This window comes from Hylobates moloch, unplaced genomic scaffold (assembly GCF_009828535.3).
Source record: "Hylobates moloch isolate HMO894 unplaced genomic scaffold, HMol_V3 SCAFFOLD_10, whole genome shotgun sequence".
Taxonomy (NCBI): Eukaryota; Metazoa; Chordata; class Mammalia; order Primates; family Hylobatidae; genus Hylobates; species Hylobates moloch.
The window spans coordinates 9527321-9549160 of NW_026652285.1; the positions used below are offsets into that span (position 1 = coordinate 9527321).

Sequence of the window (21840 nt, forward strand, 5' to 3'; positions counted from 1 at the left end):
AATACTTCGTAGCACCCTTCCCACTTCTTCCTATAAAAATAATTCCTAGCATTCAAAGATCAGCATCAGCCTTCCTGGGTTTATTGCACAAACCTGGAAGTATTTCCTTACTCTAAATTCCAAATGAGTAATTGCTATTACTCACATGGCAATTATTTTAGACCACTGTTATTGTATACATGTATATAAATGTGTTTACGTGTATATATGTGTGTTTAGATGTATATAAGTAAGAATACATACAACCATACATATATGTATGTATTATGTACCTTATGTGGCAAGCTCTTTGTGGGCAGAGACCATACCTTACGAAGTACTGAGCACACAGAAGATACTCAGTAAAAATCCAGAAAAGGATTGAAGAGTTTAAGAAGTGAAGAGGAAATCTGAGGCATTGAATATCCCTCAAAAGGGTTAGTTGAAGTTCTAGACTAGGAGTCTAGAAACCTAGTTATTGTCTCAGTTCTTCTGTAAATTTGCTATGTGACATTGAGTAAGAACTTTACTCATTCTGCATGTTTCTTCATCTGTAAAACGAAGTGGCTGGTCTAGGTCATCTCTAAGGTCTCTATCCAGCTCTGCATTTGTGTCATTCTGAGTTGTATGAAAGTACCCCGTAGGTGAGGCTTGGATTTTTAGTGGGAGATATTTGTATGGTACTGGATCTTCCCTCTTCAGTATTATGGAACCTGGGAACAGGACCAGAAAAAGTGGGAAATGGTGCCATTCCATCACTAATGGTTAGTTTGACAGATGGTGTGATAATTTTGAGCCATATTATTTTATGGTCCTAGAATTTTAATTTAAATCAGGAACAGCTACTAAAATTTCTTCAAACATCTTTTCAGCATTTATAGAGAAGATCATTTACCTTTTTTTGTTTAATCTCTTCCTGCAATGGATTACATGTAAAGAATTCCTAATGTAAAAACTAAGAAAAAGAGTTCTTTAAACAATAAGATGAGGAGCAGTGTTCAGTGGACAGTAAAGGCATAATAAATATAGTAGGCTAAGAAATGCAGCCCCAACTAAAGTTTCACATGAAATACCCTGGAACCTGGGAATGTTACCTTATATCATAAAATATGTGATTAATGATCTTGAGAGAAGCTCATCCTACATTATTCAGATGGGCCCTACATGCCATATTAAATGTCACTTTAAGATACAGGCAGAGCGGCCAGGCTCGGTGGCTTATGCCTGTAATCCTAGCACTTTGGGAGGCCGAGGCAGGCAGATCAATTGAGGTCAGGAGTTCGAAACCAGCCTGGCCAACATGGTGAAACCCCATCTCTACTGAAAAATACAAAAATTAGCCAGGCGTGGTGGTATGTGCCTGTAATCCCAGCTACTCAGGAGGCCGAGACAGGAGACTTGCTTGGGGCGGGGAGGCGGAGGTTGCAGTGAGCTGAGATCGCACCACTGCACTCCAGCCTGGGTGACAGAGCGAGACTCCATCTCAAAAAAAAGAAAAAAAAAAAGATAGAGACAGAGGGACAGTTAACACAGACACACAAAGAGGAGGGCAATGTGACTGGAGTGATGCAGCCACAAGCCAAGGAATGTCCAGTGCTACTAGAAGCTGGTAAGAAGAACAGATTCCTCTCTACAGGAACCTCTAGAGGAGTGTGGCCCTGCTGACATCTTGATTTTGAACTTCTGAACTCCAGAACTGTGAAAGAATAAGTTTCTGTTGATTTAAGCCACCGATTGTGGTTAATATGTTACAGCAGCCCTTGGAACCTAATGTACTAAGGTAGTTATAATTTTTAGTTATACTTTCTGATCAATTTCTACTTGTATTGTTAATAAAAATATGGCTAGTAAGTTTTACTTTTTTAAATAATATTTGGAAAATAATGTAGCAAAAATGCCTTTTGCTTATGTAGTTACCCAACTATTTGTAGATCTTCATATACAGGAGTAATTCTCACCTAGGGGCCTTTTTATGACTACTGTTTCTTCTACTTGGAAAGCTTTCTCTTTTCTCTCCCCTCTTCCTAATTCATTCCCCTGACTAACCCTCTTTTACTTTTAGGACTCAATTTGGATACCACTTCCTCCAGCAAGACCTCTCTATGCCCCGCTCAGTGGGTTAATTATTCCTACTCACTGCTCCTATAATGCCTTGTGCTTCTCTAGTTTAACTGCTTCCATTCTTCATTATAGTGATCTTTGATAGATGTACATGCCTATACTCTTCACTAAACTGTTGGTTTCTATAGGGCAAGGACCATCTTATCCATCTTTCTATCCCAGTTCTTAATATACTTCCATGATTTATTGACCCACCAGCTGATTCTTACTGAATACCAACTATGCCAGGAACTGTACATGGGCACGTAGTGTGTGCTCAATAAATGGTTGAAAAGCAAGGAATGAATGAAGCTATGCCATTTTTAAGTTGAATAAATTAAACTATATTGACATATCACATGACCAAAACATGCAAATGAATATAGAACCAGTTTACATTTTTCCTGGTTGTATTTTCTAAAGTGAGGTGGCATGCAAATCGTGGTAGGCACCAAGGTAAGATACTCACACGACATCACCTGCATAATGTCGAATTCGAAAATCTCGATCAAACTCCAGAATTTTGTCTGAGGCACAGAGCTAAGAAATCAAGAAGGATATTATTTTGAAAACGGACATTTTTGCTTTCCTAAAAATATATTCCAGCTTAATATGAAATGATGATAAAATCACAAATTATGACATCACATTGTGTGGGGCTTGATTTAAAAATATGGCTTATGTATTATAAAGACTAAACTTTCACTAGAAATCCACACAGCTAGACTACATTTCCTGACCACTCTCACAGATGGATATGGCCAAGTAACCAAGTTCTGGACAATGGAGGTAAAGTGTGGCTGTTCTAGGCCCAAACTGGTGAAAAGTGAATGATCCCCCTCTGTGCTTTCTTCTCTCCTCCCACTAGTTGGATGCAGAGGGTAGTCCCTAAGGCATGGAATAGTCAGAAGATAGAGGAAGTCTGGGTCCCTGAGAGAGACATAGATTTCTACTATCTTATGACACTTTAATCTTGGCTACAGGCTAGGCATGGTGGCTCAGGCCTGTAATCCCAGCACTTTGGGAGGCGGAGGCAGGCAGATTGCTTGAGCCCAGTAGTTCAAGACCAGACATGGTGAAACCCCGTCTCTACTAAAAACACAAAAATTAGTCAGGCATGGTGGCATGCATCTGTAGTCCCAGCTAGTCAGGAGGCTGAGATGGGAGAATCACCTGAGCGTGGAAGGCAGAGACTGCAGTGAGCCAAGATAGGGCCACTGCACTCCAGCCTGGGATACAGCGAGACCCTGTCTCAAAAACCAAACCAAACCAAACCAAATTTAGCTACTATCTTCACGCAGTCCAGCCTACCCTGACTGATAGAGTTTCTTTCTCCTCCAAGGTCCACTTAAGGAGGACCATACTGAAGGCTTACTAGTTGTTAGGTATATACATCTTATACACTCCTCAATGCTGACATATAAGGTATAACAATCTCTCTTTTACACACATGGAAACTGAGGCTCAAAGAGGTTAAGCAATTGGCCCAAGATCACATAGCTAGTAAGTGGTACCCCTAGGAAGGACTCCTGGAATCGAATGTAACATCTGTGCTCTCTTATGTACATGGAGGCCTGGCTCATCTGTCTGCTAAGCTGAGACTCCAGTTCAGGACTATCATTTCACAGAAGATAAAGCTTCTGCAGCTCTTTCTCCCTGAAGAGGAATAGTTTATGGGAAGGCAGTTTTTATATGGCTGTGGAGGTCTCTATGAATTTCTACAATCTTCCTTGTTACAGTAGCACCTAGACTTCTTTGTCTGCCCTGTTAAGAATCACTTGGAATCTTATAGTTTCTTAAGCAGACATCTAAGAGAGTCCACAAAAGTTTTCCTGGGGAGGCCAGGCACGGTGGCTCATGTCTGTAATCCCAGCACTTTGGGAAGCTGAGGCGGGCGGATTCCGAGGTCAGGGGATTGAGACCATCCTGGCTAACACAGTGAAAACCCGTCTCTATTAAAAAAAAACATAAAAAATGAGCCGGGTGTGGTGGCAGGCGCCTGTAGTCCCAGCTACTCAGGAGGCTGAGGCGGGAGAATAGCATGAACCTGGGAGGCAGAGCTTGCAGTGAGCCGAGATCATGCAACTGCACTCCAGCCTGGGTGAAAAGAGCGAGACTCTGTCTCAAAAAAATAAATAAATAAGTAAATTTTCCTAGGGAAATATACAAAAACCACTTAGGTTCTAATGTTAGATAACAAATAATCTCAACCTGAAAGGTGTATTCTATTAATTTGACAAGTGAATAATTACAGGAAATTAGAGTCAGACCTCCAAGGTTCAAATCTTGCCTCTACCATCTACTCACTCTGACTTCTTTAATAATTACCTATCTCAGAGAGTTGTTCTGAGGATTAAGTGAACTATTGAGAGCAAAGCATCTACCATACAGAGAGGTCTCCAAAAATACTTAATTCCCCTTTCCTACTCTCTCTCTTATTAACCCCTTTTACAAACCGTTTTATTTATAAAACCCCTTAAGGAAAAGGACCCAAGAGATGTCTACACTAATGGAACATTCTTACATTTGGATACTGCAAAGTCGCAACTGATCTGAACACAGGAGGTTTTAGATTCTTCTTTTTTTTTGGTAATAGCAGTTATGTATTTATCATTTAACTTTTTATATTAATAATTTAAATAATAATTGTATGCTTTATTGGATTATTTGCCTGTCTCTCCATGGTAACTTTAATGAGGAAGAAACAATGTAGTCCCTAAATGAAATAACTGTTACAAGACAGAAACCTCTAATTTAACATGCCAATAAGTCTAGCTAATCAGTAACCCGTAGCAAATGATGATATCCAGCTCAACACACAGAATAGCATATGTAAAAAACAGTTCACAGTGATTAAAATATTTTGATAGTTTGATCATTTCTTTTATTCATTAGGTAAAAATCCCAAAGAGAAACACATTTTAAAAATCTCTATCTCAAAGAAATAAAAGGTTTTCAAACTAGAAAACAGAAGTCAAATAATTCCTGTTCACTGATAACAAGATCTAATATCTAGAAAACCCTAAAAACTCTTCCAAAAGACTCCTAGACTTGATAAACAACTTCAGTAAAGTTTCAGGATATAAAATCAATGTAAAAAAATAAATAAGCATTTCTATACACGACCAATAACATTGAAGCTGAGAACCAAATCAAGAACTCAATCCCATTTACAATATTCACAAACACTCACACAAAAGAAAACCCTAGGAATATATTTAAATAGGGAAATGAAAGAGCTCTACAAGGAGAACTACAAAACACTGATGAAAGAAGTCATAGATGACACAAAAAAATGGAAAAACATACAATGCTCATGGATTGGAAGAATCAATGTCATTAAAATGCCCATACTGACCAAAGCAACCTACAACATCAATGCAATTCCTATCAAATTACCAATGCCATTTTTCACAGAATTAGAAAAACAATCCTAAAGTTTGTATAGAACCAAAAAACAGCCCAAATAGCCAAAGCAATTCTAAGCAAAAAGAACAAAACCAGAGGCATCATATTACCCTGTCTTCAAAATTATACTACAAGGCTATTGTAACCAAGACAGCATGGTACTGGTACAAAAATAGACATACAGATCAATGGGACACAACAGAGAGCCCAGAAATAAAGCTGTATACCTACAATCAACTGATCTTTGACAAAGTTGACAAAAATAAACAATGAAGAAAGGATACCCTGTTCACTAAGTGGTACTGGGAAAAATAGCTAGCCATATACAGAAGAATGAAATTGGACCCCTGTCTCTCACCACACACAAAAACTAACTTAAGATGAATTAAAGACTTAAATATAAAACCTGAAGCTATAAAAATCCTAGAAGAAAACCTAGGAAAAACTCTTCTGGACATTGGCCTAGGCAAAGAATTTATGACCAAGACCTCAAGAACAAATGTGAAAAACAGATGAGACTTAATTAAACTAAAAAGGTTCTGCCCAGCAAAAGAAATAACCAACAGAGTAAACAAACAACCTACATAATCAGAGAAAATATCTGTAAATTATGCCTCCAACAAAGGACTAATATTCAGAATCTACAAGGAACTCAAATAGCTAAATAACAAAAAAATCACATAACCCCATTAAAAAGTAGGCAAAGAACATGAACAGGTATTTTTCAAAAGAAGAAATACAAACAGCCAACAAACATTTAAAAAAATGTTCAGCATCACTAATCATCAGAGAAATAAAAATTAAAACCACAATAAGATATCGTCTTATACCAGTCAGAATGGCTATTACTAAAAATGTCAAAAACAGATGGCATGGATGTGGAGAAAAGGAAATGCTTATACACTGTTGGTGGGAATGTAAATTAATACAACTTCTATGGGAAACAGTATGGAGATTTCTCAAAGAATGTGAACATTTCTTTTTAGAACTACCACTTGACTTAGCAATTCCACTACTAGGTATAAGGAAAAGATACTTGTACTCGTATGTTTACCACAACATTATTCACAATAGCAAAGTCATGGAATCAATCAATCTAAGTGTCTATCAACAAATGATTGGATAGAAAGAAAATGTGATATACATATATATATATAATGGAATACTATGCAGCCATAAAAAAGAATGAAACCATGTCCTTTGCAGCAACAGGGGTGGAGCTGGAGGCCATTATGCTAGGTGAAATAATGTACGTTTTCGCTTGTAAGTGGTAGCTAAACAATGCGTATGCACGAACACAAAGACGGAAATAAGACACTGGGGACTCCAAAAGCAGGGGGGTGAGGGTTGAAAAATTATATATTGGGTACAGTGTTCACTATCTGGGTGACAGGTAAGCTAGAGGCCCAAAGCTTACCATTATGCAATATATCCATGTAACAAACCTGAACATGTACCCCCCAGATCTAAAATAATATAAATAAATAAAGAAACAAATAAATAATCACTACCTCAGCACTTGTCTCAGGGATACCAAAAGAAAGAGCTACTTGGTCTGAAAGTTGGGAAACCTGGGCTCCCACAAATTTGAAAAAGAAAAAGAAAATCCTCTCCACAGATAAATTACTATTTAGCATTTCATGTCAAATCAGTAGCAAATACTGATGTAGTATGCATAGTTACTCTTACAAATGACATGGCTGGGCGTGGTGGCTCATGCCTATAATCCCAGCACTTGGGGAGACCCAGGAGGGCAGATGACCTGCGGTCAGGAGTTCAAGACCAGCCTGGCCAACATGGTGAAACCCCGTCTCTACAAAAACACAAAAATTAGCTGGGCATGATGGTGGGTGCCTGTAATCCCAGCTATGTGGGAGGCTGAGGCAGGAGAATCGCTTGAACTCAGGAGGTGGAGGTTGCAGCGAGCCAAGATTGCGCCATGCACTCTAGCCTCGGCAACAGAGACTCCATCTCAAAAGAAAAAAAAAAAAAAGGAATGATATTATATTTCAAAATATTTGGTTGACACATTTAATTCAGGTATATAAATAGCCATGGTAGAAGATATCAAAATGAGGTGGATTTGATTTCTCATGTGAGACTCATAGCTAATTTAAATGAAAATTTAAATAAGATTTATTTGATATGATTGGGAACAATTCAACTCAACTTTACAAACACTGATTGAATGTCTACCATCTGGTAGGCACAGTGCTAAGTGAGTCTCCAAAACCTGAACTATGATTATAAAGGGCATTTATAAACTTTCCCTCAAAGATAGGACATTTGCCCACGTAATCATGCCATCTTTAAAAGCATCACTCTAAATTATTTAGGTGACTTCTAACTTTGCTCAGTACTCTGTCCCCAGCACCTAGGATTGCACCTGGAAGATGAGAAGCACTTATTAGGTATTTGTGGTGTAAATGGGGAATGACTGAAGCAGTACCTCTAACCCAAAACCCTAACATGAAAGAGCAGACTGTAGTATCTGAAAGCCAACTTGTAGTAGGGTTACAATCAATCCTCAGTAACAGACCAAGGAGAATATTTTAGAAAAAACTGGCCTAAAATAAATGTCAGCTAGTAATCTATTTCTTGACGATTTGGGCTTCAGCTAGTTAATTGTGGAATTTCCCTGTTCTGATTACATAATTTCAAAGGAGATAAGTTAGAAAATAGACTTTATTCACACTAAAACATGGCAGTGTCAGAGATTTATGTGGAACTCTGGAGAGGAAGAAATGTTTGCCCCCTTTTTCTATGGATGTGAAGGAGCAGGGGCCTCTTTTCCCTTTAGCATATGGTTACTAGACAAGACTATGTGTGGGGAAGTCTCAGGGGCGATGATGACATGTTCCTCTTCTAACACAAATTTCTTGAACAAATACTAATAGCAAACATATTCCATGCAAATAGAATATTCCATGCAAATGATATGTCCATATCAGCACAAAGGTCTGATAATCACAATTACCACCAATTACTACAGATATGTGATCTGTTTATCACATTTTTAGATCGTGAAAAATGGAGAGTTAAAAAGGATACCCATTTATTTAATGAATAAGTTTCTCTGTAATAACTAGAATTACAACTAGAATCTCTCTGTTTTCAAGAAAGTCATATGATCTGAAGAAGTACGGCAGAGTACACAACACATTTTGTTACTGAGGATTACAGTAAAAAGTCAAGGACAAAAGCTATTTTCCATGCCAGAATTATCAGATGCAGGAGTAAAATTTTAGCACATGAGCAAGGACTCTACATCTATTGGTTATAAATGACATCATGCTTTCTAAAGAATCATGCTCATTTTTCCTATTTCTACCAAATTGTATAGTCTGGAGCTCCCTCTCCTGGATTAACATGATTTTATCAATTTCTTCATACTATAAACCAGAGAGGCAGAATTTAATCATTTAATGAATGTTTGTGACTTTTCTTTCTTATTAAAGGGGACATTCTTTTAACCCAACATATAAAGTCATTTAACTCCATCAAACAATAAGGAGAATCTCACAGATAAAAGGGAGAAGAAGGTGTCATTAAACACATTACCTTTCGGCTGGAAAAATGGCCGTGTTTGCCCAATTTACTGTTAAGTGCTTCAAGAAACATCTCATCGGTGACTTTGCCGACATTCATGCAAGCATCATCGAGGATTGCAATGATCCCTTTGTGCTGTTGCTCCACGAGGTCAACAATGATCTGATTGTTGAAGTAGTCAATCTGTAGGACACAGCAAGAAGGCAATTCTGAAGAGAACAGTGACCAGGCCAGGTTAAACCCTGATGCCCCCATTTGTATCAGGAGTTCAGGTGAAACTACTTTGGTGTCAAATGTGTGAATAACATTAAAGAGGTCTTACACTAAAAAGAGTACACATTCTAACAGAGGTTTATTTTTAAATTTCTTTGTTAACTTTCTATCATGAAATACATTGTTTGAGATTAGTATAGCCCAAGGCAAAGATAATAAGGTAGACATCATTTCTCCCATTACAAACTCATTTTAATCCTGCCTCCAGATTCCACACTCAACCCTACTCCTTCACACCAATCTGCCTGCCATTAACCATAAGGTCCACCTTCCACAAAGGGCCAACAAATAACCTTAAAGTATTATCTGATATACTACTTCATAATAAAGTTAAGGTACTACACAAAACTTGCATTTTTATAAAAGTAGGGTACAGGTTAAATGTTTAGTTCTAGAAATTTTGTGCAATATGTTCATAAAGACGGCTGCGGTTGCCACAAAGTGCCTTGTTTACCTTTAAATACTGTTAATGTGTCATGCATGCAGATGGAAGGAGTGGAACTGTGCACTAAAGTGGGGGCTTTAACTGTAGTGTTTGACAGAGTTGCCTTCTACCTGCCAGTTCAAAAGTTCTGTTTTCATACAGAATATATATACTAAAAAATTTCAGTCTGTTAAACAGCCTTACTCTGATTCAGCCTCTTCAGATACTCTTGTGCTGTGCAGCAGTGGCTCTGTGTGTAAATGCTGTGCACTGAGGGTACACAAAAATACCAACATTATGTGTATAGGATAATGCCTCATCCCAATCAGATGTCCATTTGTCATTGTGTTTGTTAACAACGCTTTATCTCTTAGTGTTAAATAAACTCCACTTAAAATGGAAAAAAAAAAAAAAAAAAAAGAACTTGCATTTTTAGTTACATGACGCTGAATGACTAAATTCCAAAAGAGCATTTCTTTCGGTTTCCCCAAAGTTAAAAAGCTTCAATAGAATTTTGAAAAATTTGAAAAAATTCAGTAGAATTTTGACATTTTTCTAGGCATAATATAAAGAATTTAATTCTGAGAAATAAATATCTATAAAAGATAAGAAAAAGCTTTTCCTTTACTTCCACAAGCTGAATGAAGTTATAAATAACTTCTGGCTTTTCAGCAACTATACATGTACAAGGTTTGTCCAACAATCCTCTGTCACACCTGTTTATTCTGACAGCCTGCAATGCACCTATCACCACACACAGAATGCACACAAAGGCCCAACTCAGGCAAGCTGCACGTCTCAAAGAGGGGCAGCTTATGATCACATAGTTTAATCTTGTGTGTTGCTATGTCCCACCTTACGCAGGAGTTACCTAAACTGATTGCTGTCTCCATTACCTTCTGTAAGGTCTATATACTCATAATAGACCATTCAAGTGACTCGTGTATTCCCATTTCATGCTTTAAAATCCAAGGTTTTATGCCAGTTATTTGTACACGGCTTTTAGCTCCACTTCTAGTCTTGCATGTTCTCTTTTGTATCTTATGGACTGAAACCTGTAAACTGGGTAGTTTTTACTTTGTTTTTTATACTTTTCTGATTTGTCTAAATTAAAGTTTCTCAGTTAGGGAGAATATTGCCCACCAGGGGACATTTGGCAATACAAGGAGACATTTCTAGTCAAAATGGGGCAGGGGTGCTACTGTCATTTGGTGGGTAGAGGCCAGGGATGCTGCTAAACATGCATAGAACAGCCTCCACAACAAAGAATTATCTGGCATAAAATTTCAGTAGTACTGAGGTGAAGCAGTGTAGGTCTAAATATTTACTTTTATTATGGGCATTTATTACATTTCTAATTAGGGAGAAAAGTTATTTCCATCTTTGGAAAAAAATCCTAAAAATACTCAAAAAGCAGGAGCTCTATATTAATAGTTGACATCTTAGACTTTGGGACTATGAAATTAAAGACCAAGTCTTTTGTCCCAGGGACTAAAGAATTACCTTCTCTAAAATTCCAATTATATTACTAAAAGCTATTGGTCTCTGCTAGTAACTTTTGGTTTGTAAGTTTAATACTGCTTCAAACATTGCTTAAACCAGTAGTTTTCAAACTAAGTTCTTCCAGCAACTTGGTATTCCCGTAAGGTTTCCTAAAGGATACCAGGAGCCATAAGAGTTGTGATGGGGTAGCTTAGGGACATGGGGCTCTGGCCTCTCATACCCACTCCAGATAAAACAGCTTTGTGCTTGAGTGTCAAGTTCTCAATAGTTAAAATGATTTGCAAACTACAGCATCAAAAGCTTTTAAAAGTGAATATACCAGAGAGATAACCAGATATTATGAACCTCCTGGTGGAAGTTCACACATAGTCCATGAAATGGACTGTGGAAAAAAACTGACCCTGAATCCAGTCAAGACTCTAGATCTAACAACCAATATACAGGACATACAAGAAACAGAGAAACATATTAAATGGCACCTGAGGAATGCAATTAGCAAAATCCAGACTGTGGGAAACTCCACAACAAATGACTTATTCTCTCAACACAAGATCGCAAAGAGAGATCATTCAAGGAAAAAAAGAAAGATGAAGGAGAAAATCTATAGATATGCAAGAGACCTATCAATCAATCACAATGTAAGAAACTTATCTGGATCCAAATTTAAACTGCAAAACAACAACCAGAAGACAACTGAGGAAATATGAAACATGTATACTGACTGGATATTTTATGATATTAAGGAATTTTTGTTAATGTTTTAGGTATGATCATGGCATTGTGATTATGGTTTTTGTAAAACTCTCTTAGAGAAATACATGGAAATATTTACTGAATAGATATCCAATTGAATAGATGAAATAATGTGATATCTGAAATTTGCTTCAAAATAATCTGGGAGTAGGTGGGTATAGTACAGACGGCATAAGACTGGCAATCTACTGGTAAGTGTTAAAGCTAGGTGATGGGTCTACAGGGTTTACTGTACTATAGTCTCTCTTCTTCATGTGTGTTTAAAATTTTCCATAATAAAAAGTCTTTTAAAAAGAATCACTATGTTTAGAAGTTTGGGGTTTTACCCAGAATAGAGATTCTAATTGTGGGGGGATCTGGCATGTAGTAAGTAACTGTTACCTTGGGGTTAGCCTTCTGCTCCCTCTAGGACAAATATTTCTTGGTTTATTTAGCTAAAATTTTTTGCATTTTGGGATTCTTGATTCTTTTTGAGATGTTTGGAATAGTCTACTGCATTACTTACCCTGTTGTCAATTATGCCTGTGAAATTTGATATTCTGATTGTTAAAGGATATTTTTGACTAGTACCTTGAAATCACATTTGAATAACAAGTTTTATGATTAAATTTAGTATTAAAAATCCAAGCTTCAGTTATGCCGTGTATTATACAACAGTTTCATTCTTAGAAAGCTTCATATACACTTAATTGAATTGAATTACATTTTAATTGTATTAGGAGAGTTCATTATTTAAGTCAAACTATAGATAATTCTTATATAAAGTAACCCTTTGGTTTATTTGCAAATAGGTAAAATTTATGCCAATATACTTGAGCAACTTTTTTATGGTATTCTAACGTTTAACACATGATGGAAGGCAGATACAATTTTGAGGCAGGAAAGCCATTTGTTATATCATTGTCTCTTTATTTCAGAATGAGAGGAAACAGAAAATAGAAAGGTAGGAAGGAAAAGTCATTTAAATATAGTATTTCAAATATTTTTTGCTGCTATTATATTGTATAACAAAAAACAAATATTGGCTTTATTTCTATTCTCTGGTAAGAGGATGAACAATCTTATAAACTCAAACTACGGAAACTTAAAAGTTTTTGTATTTTTCAAGTTTATTCTCAAAATTGCTTAAAAATACAAACTTACAAGAAAAACTACTATGTCTCATTTCTATCATAAGCAGAAGGTCTTATCATAGGAAATTTAAAAACCAAACAAGTCATGCCTTTTAGCTTTGATCTCTGTGGTTTGCACTGTGCACCCATTATACTTTCCAGCTATATCTTACCAGATCAGTTTGCCCCTGACAAATACAAAAGTTCCCAAAGATTGATGAGAGTAGAGGTGATAATTGAAGTGTAATACATGAGAAAATGCAAAGTAAAACAAGTATTTTAATGTGTAGGTTTCAGAGAATATAAACAACATTAACTGAAGACAATAAAATACCATATAGTCTACAAAGTAGAAGAGGAGAAAAAGGAGGAAAAGGGGAAGAAGAAATTAGATTCTGAGGCAAAGTTCAGCCAATTTAAGGTGTAACTTAATAAAGTATGCTAAACCTAACAGACAGATATAAACCAGTAAGCCCACATGGTATCAGACATAAAGTAAAAACAGGTTTACTGGTTCTAACTCAGGATGTTCTGGGCACCAACAAGGCAGTCTATCAAATTATAGCAATCCCACCTAAAAATGATGAAATTAATTGTATTTACATATCCCAAAAAGGAAAGCTAAGGTTCAGATGTTTCCAATACCCCCAAAAGATCAAGAAATACCTAAAATAAAATTTGACATTATCAACAATATGAGAAACACACAAAGGCATTTTCCATAAAAGCCCACTCACGTGTTTCCAGGGGATGCCTTCCCGCTGGTATTCCTCTTGTTCTTGCTTCAGAACCAGCTGAATAAATAGCTGCTGCAGTTTCTCATTGCAGTAATTGATGCAGAATTGTTCAAAACTACAAGAAAAGGAATAAATTAAGTTTCAACAAATAGAAAATAGGCAACAAGGTTTTAAGTATCTTTTCCAGTTTACCTGTTGTTGTCAAAGATTTCAAAGCCATAGATATCCAAGACACCAATAACAGTGTTTTTCCCATGGATTGTGGTGTCATAGTTCTTGACCTCAATAATATCATTGATGCGAGTAACGATCCAACAAAAAAGGCGCTCATATATTGCCTGCGAGGAAAATAGCATCATAAATGCTTGCCCATTTGAGAATGAGTCCTCTGTTTGGATTTGTGATCAGTTTTAAATTCCTGTCCACCTTCTCACTGTTTAGCATAGCCATTACTGGCCTCAGCAGAGCAACTGAAAATGTAGACTGTCCATTTAAAAAAACCCAAACTACATGATGTATACAAAACTAAACAGCTTGTATTTTTAAAAGATTATTACTGGTCATTACACCAATTCCAACAACACTCTCCAGGCATGTTTCCCTGCCCGGCTGTATCAATAGTTTGCCCGATCCCTTGAATAAGCCAGTTCATTGCTTTATTATTAATTTCATCAACTACAAAGAGTTGAGAGCTAGTGAGTTAATATCTATGATCCACTAAAGCTATATGAATTCTAAAAATATAAATATTGATTTCTAATGCTAAATGAAGATCTGAGCCAAAGATCAAGGGTTGAAATTCCCTGAGAATCAAACACACATCCAATGCACAAGAACACACACACTAAGCCACACATGGACAAAGGTGCCACATGCTAACACACATTCACATCCCGATACACGTGTGCTCTTCAATGTCACATCGTTAGAAAACCTTCCTTAACGTCTCCTGCCAGCTACCCACTCTCTTCACCCATATCCATTACCTCCCCTTTACTCTTCAATCCACTCCAGTCTCCACTTACATCCTATTACTCCATTGAAATGGCTCATCAAAGACTCCCAGCACCTCTACATAGATACTTCTTGTACCTCATATGGACATCTTGCTCTGTTGCTTAGCATCACTCAACCTAGGTTTTCATTGCCTTCTTGGAACACTCTTCTCTCTGGATTTTGGATAACAGCCTTTCTGAATTTTACTCTTTGTTCACTGGATGTTCCTTTTTGGTGACCTTTGGTAGAGTCCCCTCCTCTACCTGACTTCTAAGAGTTGGAGCTCTTCCTGGTCCTCTTCTCTTTACTCTCTAGCACCTTCTAAATCATCTCACCCAGGATTAAATAATACAAATATAATATGACTCCCAAAAGTATTATCCAAATCCAGACTCAGAGAACAGTCTCTGAGCTCCTGACTCACAAGCTTGCCTGTCCACCTGACACTGACTCTTCAATGGCTCACAGCCATCTCAAACTCAAAGGACTCTTGATCTTTCCTCTTCCAACAACTGTTCCTATCCTACTTTTAGCCACAAATAAATAGCACCACTTAGAAATTCACTGATTTATTCAACAAATATTTGCCGAATACTTATTATATATAGTTTGTTAGAGATACAGATCTAGGCAAACACAAACATGGTCTCAATCTCCAAGAAACTTAGGGAATAGAGTGAAGGAAAAAATTATTCTCTCTGTCTCTCTCACTTGCCCCCCACCTTGCAGATACACATCCACACTAAAGGAGAGGTACATGGGGTCTTAGGGGAATTTAATCTATGCAGTGCTCAGGAAGGTTAGGGAAGGCCTCTCTGGGAAAGTGATACTTGACCTGAGACCAGAAGGATGAGTGAGAGGTAGCCAGGCAAGAGAGGAGAGAAGAGCAGTCCAAGCAGAGGGAACAGATGTGCACAGGCCCTGTGACTGGAAGGAGAGAGGGATCAGGATAATCTGTGAGGACTGAGAGAAGACAAATGTGCTGGGCTGAAGGAAGGGGGGCTGGGTATGGTATAAAATGAGGTGGCAGAGGTGGGCTGGAGCCAGACCATGTTAAAGTATTATCCTTGCTTCTCTCATTCTCCACGTAATAGGTCCTATGGATTTTATTTTCTCAACACAGTCCATTTCAAATCATCCTCCTCTCCCCATTTGTACTTCCACCTTTCCGGTCCAAGCTGTCCTCATCTCTTTCCTGGATTAACAAAATATCCCCTTAATTGACCTCTTTGCTTCCATTCTTACTCTAGCCCCCATAACATTCTCCATACTAAGGCCAGAGTGATCATTTTAAAAATGCAAACTTGCCAGGTGCAGTGGCTCACGCCTGTAATCCCAACACTCTGGGAGGCTGAGGTGGGCAGATCACCTCAGGTCAGGAGTTTGAGACCAGCCTGGCCAACATGATGAGACCCCATCTCTACCAAAAATACAAAAATTAGCCAGGCATGGTGGCGGGTGCCTGTAATCCTAGCTACTCAGGAGGCTGAGGCAGGAGAATTGCTTGAACCCGGGAGGTGGAGGTTGCAGTGAGCTGAGATCATACCATTGCACTCCAGACTGGGTGACAGAGAGAGACACTGTCTCAAAAAAAAAAAGGCCAGGCACGGTGGCTCACGCCTAATCCCAGCACTTTGGGAGGCCGAGGCGGGCGGATCACAAGGTCAGTAGATAGAGACCATCCTGGCTAACATGGTGAAACCCTGTCTCTACTAAAAATGTAAAAGATTAGCTGGGCATGGTGGTGGTCACCTGTAGTCCCAGCTACTCAGGAGGCTGAGGCAGGAGAATGGCGTGAACCCGGAAGGCGGAGCTTGCACTGAGCTGAGATCGTGCCACTGCCCTCCAGCTTGGGCGACAGAGCAAGACTCCGTCTCAAAAAAAAAAAAAAGCAAACTTGATGTCATTGCCCTTCCTTAAAGTCCTCCCTATTGCTCTCCATTGCACTTAGGAAAAATTCAAATTCCCCCAAGACTAAAAACCAAGCCTAGGACTTACAAGAGTAAAAAATGAAATAGACAGTAAACTAATCAACCAGCAAAACAACAACAACAAAAGTTAGACGTGAGAAAATACAACGCTTGCCACACAGATAACAGACAAAGGGTTAAAGTTTATGATATGCTAAGGACACTTAGAAATTGACAATAACAAGATAAGAGCTCCAAAGAAAAATGCACAAAAGATACACCCAGTCAATTCTTAGAATATGTTTAAATACTCTACAAAAATATAAGATGCTCAAATATACTAGTAATGAAATAAAAGTAACAATAAAATATTACCATGCAGCCATAAAATCAGTAAATTTAAAGTTTAAAATAAATATATGGCAGGTGCGGTGGCTCACGCCTATAATCCCAGCACTTTGGGAAGCCAAGGCAGGTAGATCGCTTGAGGTCAGGAGTCCGAGACCAGCCTGGTCAACATGGTGAAATCTTGTCTCTACTAAAAATACAAAAATTAGCTGGGTGTGGTGGCACACTCCTGTAATCCCAGCTACTTGAGAGGCTGAGACAGGAGAATCACTTGAACCTGGGATGTGGAGGTTGCACTGAGCCAAGATTGTGCCACTGCACTCCAGCCTGGATGGCAGAGCAAGACTCCGTCTCAAAAAATAAAATAAGTATACCCTTTGACCTGGCAAGCTCACTCCTGGGAATCCATCCAACTGAAACAAAAGCACTAGTGTGTAAGCATAGATGTATAAAGACGTGCAGCATTGTTTGCAGTTGCAAAAAAGGGAAGTGAAGTGGGTGACTTAAGAGGAAGACGGTTAAATAAATTGTGGTACTATCACTGCAGGCTTAGTACACAGACCTGGATGACATTATGCTAAGTGAAATAAGCCAGGCACAAAAAGACAAATATTGTGTGATCTCACCTATATGCAATCTGAAAAATTCAAACTCACAGAAGCAGAGAATAGAATGGTGATTACCAGAGGCTAGAGGAGCGGGGTGGATGGAGAAAGTGTGAGACGTTAGTCAAAGGGTAAAGTTTCAATTAGACAGGAAGAATAATTTTTGGTGATCCACTGCAAAGCGTGGTGACTGTTAATAATAATACTAATAATATTGTTTCAAATTGCTAAGAGTGGATTTTAAATGTTCTCACCACAAATAAATGGTAAGTAGGTGACGTAAGAGGTATGCTAATTAGCCTGATCCGATCATTCCATAATGTGTACATGTCCTGAAATATCCCATTGTACCTATAAACATACACAATTATTGTCAATTAAAAATGAATAAAACAAAAAAAATGGATCAGAGCTCAGTCAGTTGACTCTGGTGAAGCATTACTGAGTGAGAGAAGCAGCACATGAGGCCCTCATGAGCGCCACCCCCAGTCAGCTTCCACTCTTCTCAGAACCTCTTCTGGCAGTGATGCTTACATCTGGGAGTTTTACTGAGGCTTCAATGGCCAAAAAGTATTATTATGGTTTCTAAAAGCCTTAACCCTCTTTCAAGAATGTCTGAATACATGCTCACAGGATTTCACTCAATTTGCAACTGCGATCAACACCAGGTGACATAGGGTCAGTTACACTCTCACCTTGGCAAAGGCATCTCTGCCGTAGCTGGCCTCTTGTTCTGTGTGCTGCTTGTCAATGATGTCACGGCCTGTGGCCACGGTCCGGTAAAGAAGGGCTTTCTCAACCATATCCGTCTTAGTAGAGAGCAATTCTGCTATGACAGATACTACTTTGCCATTCTCAATAAGAGGCGTGTCACCATCTACTACAAATTTTAAATTTCCCTGTATCAAAAGTGAAAAAAAAACACATTATGAAACATTATGTCAAGGATATATTTGCCAATATAAAATATAATTCAGGTGACCTTGTTTGTACCTATTTTCCTAATACATTATACATCTCGACATATAAAAACAGTGTTTCATCTACTTTTTCCCTTTCTCCAGACACTCATCTATCTTTTTGCTTTCAGTGTATGTTTTTGATAGATAAAAGTTTTATATTTTTATGTAATCAAATCTATGAATCTTTTGCCTTAGGGTCTCTTTTTGGTGTCATACTTAGACCATTCCTACTCCAAAGGGTTTATGAGCATTTGATGTTTTCTTCTAATGCTTTTATAGTTTTTGTTTTCCTTAAACTTTTTATTTTATTTTATTTTATTTATTTATTTTTGAGACAGAGTCTCGCTCTGTCGCCCAGGCTGGAGTGCAAGTGGTGCGATCTTGGCTCACTGCAAGCTCTGCCTCCTGGGTTCACGCCATTCTCCTGCCTCAGCCCCCTGAACAGCTGGGACTACAGGTGCCTGCCACCACGCCCAGCTAAGTTTTTGCATTTTTAGTAGAGACAGGGTTTCACCATGTTAGCTAGGATGGTCTCGACCTCCTGACCTCGTGATCCACCCACCTCAGCCTCCCAAAGCACTGGGATTACAGGCGTGAGCCACCGCGCCTGGCCTTTTTCCTTAAACTTTTTAATCCATTCACAATTTATTTTGGTATATGGTATCAAGTAAGAATCTAATTTTATTTTTCACATGGTTAGTTGCTCTAATGGGATTTATTGAACAGTCTAGCTTTTTCTGATTTGAAATGTCACCTTTTTTTTGAGACAGGGTCTGTCACCCAGGCTGGAATGCAGTGGTGCACCACGGCTCACTGCAGCCTCAATGCCCCAGGCTTAAGCGATCCTTCTGCCCCCAGCCCCTCTAAATAGCTGGGACTACAGACGCGTGCCACCATGCCTGGCTAGTTTTTGTATTTTTTGTATAGGTGGAGTTTTGCCATGTTGCCCAGGCTGGTCTTGGAACTCCTGGGCTCAAGCAATCTGTCCACCTCAAACTTTCCAAAGTGCTGGGATTACAGGTGTGAGCAACCCCACCCAGCTGAAATGTCACCTTTTTAATATGTGAAATCTCCTCAAGTGTTTGAGTCTATTTATATTCCACTCATTCAATAAGCAATACATACTTATTAACCATCTACCAAATGTCCAGCACATTAACCAATCAGTTGATTAATCTGTTGATCTGGTGCTGAATTTGTGCAAAGTTATAAAGTACTATAGCTTTTACTATCATTTTAAGTTTGGTAGAACTAGTCATACTCCCTCTCCTCCCTTCCCCTACCCTATACAACACTTCTTTAATATACTTTATTTGATCTTTTTCCAGGTAAATTCTGGAATCGATAGGTCAAGTTAAAAACAAAATAAAGGCCGGGCACGGTGGCTCACGCCTGTAATCCCAGCACTTTGGGAGGCTGAGATGGGCAGATCATGAGGTCAGGAGATCAAGACTGTCCTGGCTATGGTGAAACCCCGTCTCTACTAAAAAATACAAAAAGTTAGCCAGGCGTGGTGGCAGGCGCCTGTAGTCCCAGCTACTCAGGAGGTTGAGGCAGGAGAATGGTGTGAACTCGGGAGGTGGAGCTTGCAGTGAGCCTAGATCACGCCACTGCACTCCAGCCTGGGCGACAGAGCGAGACTCCATCTCAAAAAAACAAACAAACAAACAAACAAAAACAACAACAACAAAAAACAACAAAAAATAAAATTCTTGTTTGGATTCTGAAAAGGACTGCTGCACTGTATTTAAAAACTAATTCAAACAGATGAGACAATTTATAATACTAAAGTCTTCCTAGTCAGGAACATTTATTGTTTATATTGCTATATAATATTATTCATAAAGATCCTGCAAATTTCTGATTCATTTAGAGTTAAATCTTGCTATATTAAGTGAAAAGTAATTTTTATTCCAGATTTGAATCCATGTTGTCATTCTTATTGTAAGATTATATGTTCAGAGTATTTTAAATATCTCTAATTATATAAATGTTAATGAAAGAAATCTGACACACAGTTCTTCACTTCTAAGTTCGGTGTGGTATAGTGGGAAACAAGTGGCCCATGAGTCTGCCAAAGTGGTCTATAGTGTTGGCTCTGGGATGAGCTGGCTGTGCCTTTGAGGCAGTCATGCCACCCATCAGGGCTATTTCCCAACCTGTAAAATGAGATGATCAAAAATCCAGTTCTGATAACCTACGATTCTATGTTTCAAATGCCACTAGAAATTTATACCACTAGTAGTCACATCACTGCTGAGTTCTTTTATCCTTAAAATTAACCAGTTCAAAGTTTGACAATACCAGTAAGACAATCAACTGAAGTCGTAGTCTCCAACCCTATAGTAGCTTGGAAAATCCCTCATAATATTATAAAATGATGGCAAGAACCACAGACATAGTAATTTCTTCAAAATATGTACAAAATTTTCTCTGAATACTTTTTAAATCTACAGGGAAAAAACAAAATCTTCTGAGAAAGCATCCTGTTTTCAGCAGAAGACAATACATTCTGAGAGGTGTCCCTACTCACCAAGTGCAGAATAGCAGCCAAAATCTTATACACTGTTTGGATCTCCTCGGGTTTGAAGCCAATGACTTTCATGGCATCAGCAACAACTTTGAATTCGGCAGCATCATTGATAGAAGACTGGGGATGAAAATGAAAAACTTAAGTTACAGACATTTCATATGAGCATTAAAATTCAACAATTATAAAACTAACTTTAAGTTATACCAAGGTTTTGCCTTCGTAGTAAATCAGTTGAGGGGATGGTGAGTCTCCACAGAAAATAAAAATGATTTCAGGAGCTGCAACATTATTCAGCACGTACAAAGCCCACTTGTGTGTGAAAGCCATTACCTAAAATAAGCACTGTGCCCTTTTCTGGACCTTCAGTGAGGGAGCAAGTCCTGAGCTGGCTCAGACAAGCTGATCCCCACTCCATGATCAGTGAAGGCAATAGCATGGATGTGAGATCACAAATCCAAATGCTGAACGTGGGAGCCTCCAAGATACACGCTTGGCTACTGTTGTTTGTGGCTCTTGTTCCACAATTGTCTTATTTAGGCTGGCAACAACACTTCACTCTCGTATAATCAGGCGGTTTATTTTCCAGGTGAGGCAAGGCGGGCCCTCAAAAGCAAAACAGCCAGCCTCAGTCATTTAGTAAGCTATTAA

General features: G+C 38.4%; 1 protein-coding gene across 10 annotated transcripts in view; it reads right to left on the minus strand.

Moving 5' to 3' along the window:
• The window catches only part of MYO1D (myosin ID), a 386481-nt gene that overhangs the window by 256222 nt on the left and 108419 nt on the right, over positions 1-21840 (minus strand). For 9 of the 10 annotated variants that reach the window (XR_009215200.1, XM_032162950.2, XM_058445327.1 and 6 more), the window contains exons 7-12: positions 21193-21309; positions 18393-18596; positions 14031-14176; positions 13839-13953; positions 9049-9219; positions 2549-2619 (exon numbers count right to left, since the gene is read on the minus strand). Coding sequence is in view for 9 of the 10 variants with exons in the window: in XM_032162950.2 (XP_032018841.1) it covers positions 2549-2619; positions 9049-9219; positions 13839-13953; positions 14031-14176; positions 18393-18596; positions 21193-21309 (824 nt within the window). In the remaining variant the exon portion in view is untranslated. Of the gene's footprint in view, positions 1-555; positions 693-2548; positions 2620-9048; positions 9220-13838; positions 13954-14030; positions 14177-18392; positions 18597-21192; positions 21310-21840 lie in introns of those variants that run through there. The other variant, XM_058445329.1, reaches the window with a different exon arrangement.